At 32.8% G+C, this 12044-nt stretch overlaps 1 protein-coding gene across 3 annotated transcripts; it reads right to left on the reverse strand.

The window, feature by feature from the left end:
• Nucleotides 1–1170: 1170 nt before the first annotated feature.
• Nucleotides 1171–6028, reverse strand: LOC130990173 (alpha carbonic anhydrase 4-like). 3 transcript variants are annotated; one of them, XM_057914391.1, is made up of 7 exons: nucleotides 5837–6028; nucleotides 4459–4676; nucleotides 4250–4356; nucleotides 3736–3838; nucleotides 2408–2546; nucleotides 2216–2269; nucleotides 1171–1491 (listed from the first exon to the last, which is right to left on the reverse strand). In XM_057914391.1, exons 1-6 carry the CDS (start codon nucleotides 5925–5927, stop codon nucleotides 2232–2234), a joined length of 696 nt encoding a protein of 231 aa, XP_057770374.1. In that variant the 5' UTR covers nucleotides 5928–6028; the 3' UTR covers nucleotides 1171–1491; nucleotides 2216–2231. The 3 variants fall into 3 exon arrangements, with proteins under 3 accessions (XP_057770374.1, XP_057770373.1, XP_057770375.1); XM_057914390.1 differs by having other exon boundaries at nucleotides 2382–2546; XM_057914392.1 differs by lacking the exon at nucleotides 2408–2546.
• Between the last annotated feature and the right edge of the window lie 6016 nt (nucleotides 6029–12044).

Here is a 12044-nt window from a genome sequence, read left to right on the forward strand (position 1 = left end):
TAAAATATTTGATATGCATATTATTGAATTTGGTAATAATTTTTTGAGAAGTAAAATTTATTGATAATTTTTTTTGGATTAAGTTATGAAATTATAATTTATATATATATATATATATATATATATATATATATGTGTGTGTGTGTGTGTGTGTGGATTTTATTATTTCGTTGAAATTATTTCAAATAAGTTAGACATTGTCACAATAATATGGACATATATGCTTTTTACGAAAATAGATTGAGAAGGGGGGAGGGGAGAAAAGTGCAAGAAAATATAAATGAGAGGGTCGAGGAGGAGATAAAGCGAGAGGAGAGAGAAATAAACTTAAAATTGAGGTGAATGGGTGAGGATTGGATGGAGTTTACTCTGTTGCACCTGTTAACTTAAATTGAATATATTATGTAGTATTTTTTTATATTTTTAAATTTATTTTTTATTTGTAATATGTAATATTTTCATTAAATTTTATTTCCATGTATTATTTTAAGGATATCACTAGTGATTTAAAGGATGGTCATAGTGTTGTTTTAAATCATTTGTGATTTAATTTAAAGGATAATCATTGTGTTGTTAAAATACCAAGTAATATTTTGTTCAATTATTTTGGAGTTTCGTTACATGAGATAGTATCAAACACTTATCCACAGTATACTGATGATGGTTATGAGTTACAGGATAGAGCTATACTTGCTCCTTAATTGGATGTGGTTGATATGATGAATCAATAAATGATTCATTTAGTTAAGCACACGTTCATGGTTTCAACTTTCACCTACAAACACTTTTTACTTTTTAGGTCGAGTTATCGAATTGGATTTTTTTAGTGCAGTATACATCATTTAGGGCGTGTTCTCTTTCGTTGATAAAATTATCATGAGAAAATGTGTGATAACAAAAATTTCTTCTTTTAAATTCCTTTTTTTTTCCTTTATTTTTTGTAAAAGAAAATTCTATCATTTCTCATCTATTCTTTTTCCTTCATTTTTGATGTGTTAATTACCCCTATTTGTGAAAATGAGGGATGATGAGAAAGGGTAAAATCTTCTTTTGTAGAAAATGAGGAGAAAACAAAGAAGAAATTTAAAACTAGGAATTTTTTTATCCCTTATTTTCTCATGATAAATTTATCAATCGTGATTCATATATCTAATATCTCTATAAAACAAGTAAATAAAATTATGTGATTCATATATCTAATATCTCTATAAAACAAGTAAATAAAATTTAAACTGATCCCCATGCGACAATAGTAGGTTTCTCCTCATCAAAATTAGAACGGAAGGAAAAAGGGATTCACGCATACTTAATTGTCTATATTATACGCCATAATCCATAAGATTAAAAAAAAAACAAAAAAAAAGGACAGCTTCGATAAAATAGAATGTAATACTACGTTCTGAGCTAGATTTCTCATTGAAAGCCAGGGCGATACATGAATACGGATCTATCATGGAGAGGTTGAAGTGGCCTTGCATTATCTTCGAAACCCTGAATTACAAAAAGGAAAAAAAAATCATATTATAATCTCGTCAGTATTTATTAATGCATAGGAAAAACTATTTGTGTATCTTTATATTCGTGCTATCTGCGAGCATTGGCGCTAATTGAATAAATCAGTGAAACATATTTTATGAATGTTGATGAGATTAATATGTTTGGAAAATATTTCACTAAAAAAAGTAGGTGGCATTCTGGAAGCCTTCAAAGGTATTCACCACCACCTTATATTTGTCCCAATATTTTATTAAGTATATTTCTCTATTGAATTCGATATATATTATAATAGTTTTTATTACTATAATTTAATGAATGCTTTAGTTGAAGCTTAAAAATCACGTATCGTAATAGTAGTTAATTATTAATTTTAAATTCGAAATAATTAATGCTAAAAATAAACTATGAACCCTATTTTTCTGGATGTTTCCTTGGAACATTATGAGCCCTAATTAATAATTAGTCCTAAGTAACTAAACTAAAATATACTAATAAACTAAATTTGAAGAAAAATGAAAAAAATGATAACGGAACACTAATAAATAGGAAAGATCAATCTCAAATGTCATCTCACGTCCTCGAGTCTAGACGACCTTAAAGTTTATCATCAGTTTACTACGAGAAGTGACGAAATTATTTACTTTGAAGAAAAAATAGTTAATATAAATAAATGTCGCCAACAAAGGTTAAAATTTACGACGATATCTAAATTACTCACATCATGAACAGCTTCCCTAAGTGCTGCAATTTGCTTCCTTGATGCTGTTCTCACCTAAAAAGATGAACAACAATACACTTTCAAGATCTCGAAATAGTTAATTGTATAAGATCATCGTATGTCATTTCATTTCTCATTTCTTTAATTCATATATAATTGACAGCACCTTCTTGAGTAATGTCCAAACAACACCTTCTGTGCATGGAGGAACCGTGAGAGAACCCAAATATCTAAAGTATTTTCGGCTTCCGAACTTGATCTCCCATGGATCAACCACACCCAAATCGATTTCTTCTTTACTTTTTGTTGGATCATTAAGATTTGCTAAAACCTGCATATATATCATCAAACTTTCATTTCTTGGTATGACTACACAACTTCTTGTACATTACTTTCTCGATAAGATGGACCAGTTGGTTAGTAGCATTGTCCAATAAATTTTCAATTAATTATGATACAAATATTACTATAATTTACCAAAAGTTATCTTATATATATGATTAAATAAGGAACACTAACTACACAAAATTGAAAAAATTATCCGCACGCAGGTATCTAATATATAGGACTGTCTAAACGGATATCGGGTATTGGATAACCCGATAACCGAACCGAATTATTAGGGTTTGGTTACCCGATAACCGATTTTTTCGGTTATCAGTTCGGTATTGGTTATTAGATTTCCAAAAATGAGGGTATCGATTAATCCGATAACCGATTCGGGTTAACCTTAACCGAATAACCGATTTTTATGAAATATATAATTTAATATATATATATATATATATAAATTATATTTATTATTATTTAAAAAAATTGATATTTAATTAAAATAAAATTATATTGCATTAAGAGAACAAGAAAGAGTCTTAGTGCAGTGGATAAATAGTGTCTTGTATTTATTAGAGACCTATGTTTGAATCCTCCAAGTAGCAATTTTTGTGAGTTTTATTTTTAAAATGGGTGTTCGCATACTCAAATAACCAATTGGGTTAACCCAAACACCAATAGTTGCCTTTTAAAATGGGTGTTCGGAGACCCAATTAATTACCCAAATAACCGATTGGGCTAACCGAACACCAATTTTGGTTCAATTTTTTTGAGTTTTATTTTTAAAATGGATGTTATGATACCCAAATAATCGATTGGGTTAATCAACCACCAATTTCGGTTCAGGAACGGTTAGTGAATTTGGGCCTAATTCCTCTCAAATAAGGAACACTACCCACACAAAAATGGAAAGACTATAATTCCTATCAAATAAGGAACACTACCCACACAACTATCCACATAAAAAATTAGAAAACTATTCGCACGCAGATGAGATTGAATCCAAGATCTCTCATAAATAAAAGTCTTTGGGTGCCTCAACTTTGTCACTTGAGCTATGACTCACTGGTTACCCAGTTAGAAATTTATTGATGTTAATTTACTACTTTCTTTTCTAGTTTTTTTTCTAAAAATAAGTATTCATTTTATCGTGATTTGCAAAATGATGAATCTAGCCCTTTGTCACTAACCTTGTCAAGAAAAGGATCAGAGCGTCCTATATTATACAAAACAGCAATTACAGCAGTCTGCCCTTCGGAGCTCCTATGGACCATATGCAATTCCAAATCGTACCTACAATCAAACTACAATATTACAATGCACATTGCACTAGTACTAAATTTACCCATATACTCCATCCATCCCATGAAGCCAGACCTAGTTCTTTTCGGCATGAGAATTAAGAAATTGATATTTTGTGTGTTAAGTTGGTAAGTGAAAAAGTGAAAAGGTGAATACAGAGTAATTTTTTTTGCTATTTTTAGAAATTGGTCTTGCTTCGTGGAACAGACCAAAAAGGAAACTTGGTCTTGTTTCATAGTACGGAGGAGTATTTCATTTCCTACATACACTGCCTTATAACAACACTAATACAATTAACAATAATAATTGTGTGCGCGCATGTGATGTGGCTAATGTTTGAAGCCAAATGTCAAATTTGAGTCTACCATTATAAGATCTTTAAAAACTAAAAAAAATACAAACCTTCGCCCTCCAATGGTATGTTCCGAGGGTGTATGCCAGTGACATTGCAGTAGATTGTACATGTTTCTAGTGAGGTAGGCGCCGCCAGCATATTCCTTCCATTCAATCTAACCATACAAATAGCAAGAAAATTCCTATTCAAGATTCTTCTCATTTAGTTATATATATCCTTAAATTAAGAGGCAATTTGATAATCGAAATCGTCGTACCATGATGTCATGTCCCCTATTCTTTATTACAGCAGGAGCTGCTCTATAGTTTCTTACCAATCTCCCAATTTCAGACGACACCAAAACTCTTTCATTCATAACATCGATTGGGGATTGGAGCTTTCCAATTGAACATAATTTCCATTCTTCTTTCAGACTTCCCCAGTGTTGTGGCCCCTTGGAAGAATTACTCAGATACGTAAATTCATGTTCGTTCTCTGCAATTACGACATACTATTAATTATGAGTAGATAACTATAATTACGATACAAAAAGAACAAAACACCTTGCAGTCTTTAAATTTCTTTATTTATTTGTTAACTAAAAAAAGACCCTCCAAATTAGGGATGACAATCGGGTACGACGGATACGGATAGTGACTATCCATACCCATACCCACGAACTAAATGGATAGTGATTTTTAACCACGAAACTATCCATGGATATCAAATGGTATCCAAACCCGTCACCCGTGGATACCCGCTATCCGTCGGGTATCCGCAAACCCGCTATCCGGCGGGTATCCGCCACCCGCTATCCGCCGGATACCCGCCACCCACTATCCGCCAGATACCCGCGAAACAGAATTTAAATATAAATTTATAACAAATTTAATACAAAAAAAAATCAACAGAAATAACATAATTCAAATATATTAACTAAAAATAGACCCTCGAAACAAGATCACAAAAGAAATCCATAGGGTTAAAAAATGTATACAAGTGTACGTGAATTGACTTAGTGATAAGAGGTTAATGCCCAAGATCTAACTTTTATTATTAATATATAGAAAAATTAAGTGAATATTTTCATACATGGAGTCTTATAACTTGTAAGTGTTAAAACACATGTTATTTTTTATCATGAAACTTGTCGGAAATGTTTGATTAGTTGTTACAAATTAAAAAATAGTTGAAAACGAATTTCTAAAACATGGTAAAAGTGACTTTCCTGACATTTATTGAAATATAAAATCGAGGGATAATTACATATATATATATATATATATATATATATATATATATCGATAAAGATTGGTTATTATATAAATCGAACATATTGTATAAAATAGGTCTATTATGATTTTATTATGAAATATTACAAATTTAATGTGAGAAACGATGAATTTAAAAAAAAAAAATCCACTGCCTATGAAATTCGAATTAACCATGAACCATTCAACAAATGTTGAATTCAACATAATTATATACCTTTTTTATAAACTTATACCCATTCAACATAGTAAATCTTTAAAATTATATGCATGTAATTGGATTATATCTTGACACCAAAATATTTATTGCATTAATAACAATTCGATATCTACCATCTTAAAAAAAAAAAAACACACACACACACACACAATTTTATATCTTACCGACTTCATCAGCTTTGATGGCCATGAGAAGGGAAAAACAAATTAGACACGCAGTGAAACGACGAGCGGAGCTGTACGTACGACTGCCCATAGTGGTTTCTGGTGATAAGATCCGTCGTGAATCGGTGTAGGGAAGGTGGTGGCGCGGCTGAGTCGCGGTGGTAGTTCTTCAGTTCCTCCGCCTAATTTTGTTGAATAAGTGAGTAGAAATAATTGAAACTAATTAAACCTTGTATTGCATGCATATATATATAGATATATATGTCCATTAATGGAGAAAAGATGAGAGATCTGGACTCCCAAGATTGTGGAGAATGAGTCCCAAATCCCAATCTTTATTCTTTAAGCGTCATGTAAAGATTGTGGTATCTTAAATAAATTAGGGGAATGAATCAAAATGATATTCGTACACACGGGGCCGGGTGGCCACACGGTGGCATTTCTATAAATATGAGTGAGAAAAAAATAATAAATCTCTACGTATATAAAGCAGGTTCATTAGCAAAAAAAAAAGAGTGAATTTTGAAAATAGCCTATTTGTTTTAGTAAATTTAAAAATTGTCCACTAAGATAAAAACTTTAAAAAATGGTCACACTTACCATTTTACCCTTTAAACACCACCCTTATTTTTTTACTACCCCCTGCCTTGCCCTCCCCTGCACCAACCCCAAGCCAAAAAAAAAAAAATTTACCCCCCCTGCCCTGCCGACCCCCCACCCCCCCTCACCACCCCCCGACCACCCACCCCCAAGTAAAAAAAAATTAAATTTTTTCACGACTACTTGAATTCACAACTAGCAATATAGTTGGTTGTGAATTCGAGATTTAAAACTCGAATTCACAACTAACACTAGCAATTCAGTCGTGAATTCATCAAACTGGTTGTGAATTCGAACTTTAAAACTCGAATTCACAACCAACACTAACGATTCAATTGTGAATTCATCGAGCTGGTTGTGAATTCTAATTTTAGTTGTGAATTCGTAGATCTAGTCATGAATTCAAGAATATTAACTTGTGAATTTATAGGTGTGGTCGTGAATTCAAAAACATTAAGTTGTGAATTTATAAATCTGATTGTGAATTCAAGATTTTTTTTTGGCTTGGGGGTGGGTGGGTGGGGGGCTCGGGGGCAGGACATGGGGAGTAAAAAAAAATTTATTTTGGCTTGGGGGTGGGTGGGGTGGGGGGGGGGTCGGGGGTGGGCAGGACAGGGTGGAGTAAAAAAAAAATGACTTTGGGACGAGTGGCTGAATTTTTAAATTTTAATGTTAGGGGTAATTTTGTACTTTTACACAAAAAGTGGCCAATTTTAAAATTTTTTATCCTTTGGGATCGAAATCGGTCCAGTTTCACCTTGGGGATCGAGTGGTCGACGGATTCTACTTCCGCGGATAGAGGGCTTGGTCATCGGCGATCTATCTGGCGAGGTCTTAGCCTCTGGAAGTCTGTCATTATTTACTTTGCTCGTGTTTCGTTTGTGGACAGTGGGAAGTCCGGAAATACTTGGGGGCGATGGTTAGGCCGAAGCTCCCGAAGTTTTTTCTCTTCCTTCTGTCTGTTTGTTCTCTTTGGTTGTGTTTTTTCGTTTTCGATCTCTCCTCCAACTCGCTAGCGACTCCATCGCCCCGTGCAATCAACGTCGCAGCAACCAACCTCTACATCTACGCCGCCACGGACCCAATCGATTTGGTAAGTTTTGGTCTTTGATTTTCTTTGGCAAAACGATGGTGGTGGAGATTTTTGTAGTGGTGGTTATGGTGGAGGTGAGGAAAAGCAGTGCTTGCGGTGGTAGTGGTTGTGTTTCAAAGGGGCGGAGTCATGTTGCTCAGCCTTTGAATCGGAAGGGGAGGCCGGTGATGGCTCGCCGGATTCTGGAAATGGTGACGGCGGCGTAGCGGACCGCCTAGAGCAAGAAGAAGGTCGCCGGAAAAGCAAGGATTTTTTTTTTTTAAAATTCTTTAAAATATCAAAACGATGTCGTTTTTCCCACGTGGCTTGCCAGCGTGTAAAAAAAGCCACGTGGCTGTCCATGTCATTGTCGGTCAAACTTAAGAGTTGCCAGAATTTTCGACGTGTGCAAATTGCGATTAAATTGAAAAGTCATGTATTTTGGTGCTAATTTTGAAAGTGATGTGCAATATGCAAATCTCAAAATAGTTCGTGTATTTTCCGGCTATTAACCCTTTTTTTTTAAATAAACATATTTCTTAATTATTTTTTTTATTTTATTTCATTTTAAATTTAAAATTTTTTCTTTTAAATCATTTTATTTATCTTTTTACTTTGTCATTATATTAGTTTTTACTATGTGAATTATTATTAATTTTTTTTATTTTTTATTCTATTAAAATTATACTTTTTTTTATATTTATAATTTTTTATATAATAGTTGAGTTAAATTATTTTTTTATATATAAAAAATATAAACTTCACGTGCATAGATTGCACATGTGTATATGCTAGTATTAACTTATGCACCACAATTATTGTTCTTTATATTATAAATTCGTTTTAATCACTCGTCTACCATCATTATAAATTCGAATTAATTTTTATATTATTATAACATGATGAAAATCTTAATATTAATAATGTTTATTTCCACACCTTAATTTTATGAATTATTATTGATATTTTTAATATAGGACGATGTTATAACTTTTAATAATATGAGTTATAATTTTAAATATTATAATATTATAAACTGCTATAAACTATACAAATCTAATATGGATTTTTGTTTAATTATCAATTTCTCAATTTCAATCTTGGATCATTTTAATAGCAATTGATCAAGGCTCATTCCTTTTTTTTTTTGATAAATTAATAATATTAAATAAAGAAATTTAAAGGCCGCACCACATGAGACTTGAATCCAAGACCTTTGGTCTCGGGCATTAACCTCTTACCGTTTGGCCAACACATGCACATGATCAAGGCTCATTCCTGTCGCTAGGAAAGGTCGTCCGAGAATTAATAGAATGTTCTTGTCATCCTCTATATCCAACACCACGAAATTAGTTGGGAAGATAAAATCACTAACTTTTACGAGCACATCCTCTACACCTCCGAGTGGGTAAGTGACCGATCTATCCGCCATTTGCAAAACACTAGATTCAGGCTTCATCTCCCCAATCTTCAACCTCTTAAAAGTCAACAACGGCATCAGATTGATGCTAGCTCCAAGATCACACAATGCATGCACGCCCAAAGTACTGGCCTCCAATCACACAAGCTAAAATAAAGCTATCGGGATCCTTGATCTTCACATGAAGCTTCCATTATAGAAGGGAACTACACTCCTCGTTGAGGCCCCTAACTTTTTCTTGCATGAGATAATATTCTTGAGGAACTTAATTAGCATACTGAGGCATCTTCTGTAACGCCTCCATCAAAGGGATATTTATCTGCACATTTTGGAATATCTCCATAAATTTAGAAAATTGCTCTTTTAGGTGACACTTGCCAAACCTCCTTATCATTATTTTGAAGCTCTTCCTACATTTCTTGAGATCCTTTTATGCCTTCTTTTTTATATCTTCGTGCTCAACTTTTAGTATCATCGGTCCATTTGCAGTCACACTCCTCAACTCAATGGTCATACACTTCTCTTTTGGGTTCATCGTAGTGTTGCTTGGAAATTTGCTTGACTGATGTAAATTGCTAATAACATTGGTTATTTGACACAACTGAGTCTCGAACATCTTCATCTGAGTTCCCAGAGTGGTGGTAGTGAACTCAATCTTTTCCATTCGTTCATCCGATTTGGAGATGAACTTCATCAACAAGCCCTCCAAGTTTGGGTTTTACTCTTCAATGATGACTTCGTTGTTGAATGAGAACCTTGGTGGTCGTTGAAGTGGATTTTTGGGATTCCCATAGGATAGATTAGGGTGAGGTTGATTGCTTGGATAATATTGATGTCCTCCCTATAAATCCCCTTGGTTACCTCTTTGGAATCAAATTTACTATCCATGTTGATGATTGCCAAAAGTTCTATTGTCGACAAAATTTACATGCTCCATAACAATCGATTGCTCTATACTTGGATCCATCTTCATAGTAGTCAAAGCATCAATCTTAGCGGTCAGTGCAACTATCTATACAACTAACAAAGTAATAGTATCTGAGCTCGACGTAGCAGCCACTTTCTTCAATCTGACTCTTTCTGATGACAATTGATACTTTGTGGTGGCCATGTGCTATCAATATATCTATAGCTTCAACACTGTCCTTTTTCAATAACGATCCTCCTGCAGCTGTATCCATGAACATTCGAGTCTGCTCTCACAAGCATTGTAGAACATTACCAGTTGTGTGCCCTCATCAAAGCCATGGTTGTGGCACTTTCTGAGCTTTTGATTAGGCGTATTTTATACGCATATTTTAGATGTTTTCGTATGATTTCTATGCTTGATTTGTGCTTTATGATCTTAAGTGAATTTTAATGATTTTTTTATAGGTTTTAGAGAAAAAGCTCAGTTTTGGAAGAGTTTGAAAGTAAAGAATTCGTGAAAAGAAAGCTGTTGCGCTTATGCTGAGTGGTGTGCCCATACTGTCTGAAGTGTTATCCGAATTTAAAGTGACGAGACTGATGCCTTTATTTTTGTCTTCTAGTAGGCTTAAGTTTGTTTTTGTGGGCTTCCACGTCTCTTTTGCCTTTTCCAATTAGAATTTGGCTTCTTGATTATAAAAATGACCTTTGAGCAATTATACAAACACACACGCACACTATGAAATAGAAGGGAGAGGACAAGAACCAGTATTAAAATCGTCACGCGCGTGCGCGCGCGCACACACACATATATAATAGGAATTGTAATACTCCTATGTGGCATCACCATATTTTGCATTTCTATTTATCTTAATTCTTCTAACATTTAGATATTTATTCAATCTTATTTATCTAAATCATCTCATCCCACGTTGATTTTTTTATGAGATTTCACCAAAATAAAACCTATGTAAAATGATGCACTTACTCTTCAAACCAAAAATTCACATTTAATTGGTGGAGTGATTGAGATTAATACAATTTGAGTTGCTCTGTCAATTTAATTTGATCAAATTTATTGAGTTAAATAAAAAATACTCCATCCGTCCCACTAGACTTGGCATTTTTGAGTTGGGCACGGAGATTAAGAATAAAGGGTTAAGAGTGTAAAGTAGGTATGGTCCACTTATTTTATGTGAGTAGAGAAAGTAGGGACCACATACTATTTTAGGAAAGTGCCAATTCTAGTGGGACAAACAAAAAAGGCAAGTGTGCCAAGTCTAGTGGGACAATTTTTAAAAATAATTACTTGTGATTAAATAAATTATTTCATCATTTTAATTTGACCAAAAAATAAGAAATTTTGTACAAAATTTACATATTTTTTCTTTTGATTTTTCTAAAATTTTCAATCCCACATCGATATTTTTTAAAATTTCATCAAACAAAAATTTATATAAAAGGGTATTTTTGTTATTTCTAATAAAATGTAACATTTAATCGACAAATATGGTTGAGATTAATATAATGCAAACTCTACATTAAGTTAAACTAATTAAATTTTTTTGATTACATTACACAAAACACTATAAAATAATTTAAAGTAATTTTTTTGTCTAAATTCTATGGGTTACACGCTGGTACTAATAAAAAGGAGTGGTGTTTATATCAAATAGACACAGTAAAAAGAAAAAAAACAATAGAGAAATAGATTACTTTATCTGAGCAGGTGCCAAAGAAACGCCCTAAATTCATTCTTGCATTCCACCACGTCTCATTTTCTACAATCAAATTGCGAATTTTGTGTATTAATGTCTCATTCAAATTAGAATCATTTTGAGAAAATTTATATATTGTATTCATCTACTACATATATTTCAAATTTACAACTTGTTTCCATTTATTCCAAAGAAGGTACCATCAAATAAATAACTCTTCAAAATTAATTATGGTATACAACAAATTAATGATAATTTGCAACACATCTCAGTGGGTCTTCAACAATAAACTAAGCATTCCACTTAAGGGCCACTCGAATCTGGCTTACAACTCGCATATTTACAAACGTAACTTGAAAAACAAAATTTTACATATACAGAGTATAATACACCTAAATATTAATCTATATAAATCATTCAGATTTATCCATCATCAGATTCATTTGGATTATATATGTATATATATTTATCAGAAATATATATAAAATAAAA

This window comes from Salvia miltiorrhiza, chromosome 6 (assembly GCF_028751815.1).
Source record: "Salvia miltiorrhiza cultivar Shanhuang (shh) chromosome 6, IMPLAD_Smil_shh, whole genome shotgun sequence".
Taxonomy (NCBI): Eukaryota; Viridiplantae; Streptophyta; class Magnoliopsida; order Lamiales; family Lamiaceae; genus Salvia; species Salvia miltiorrhiza.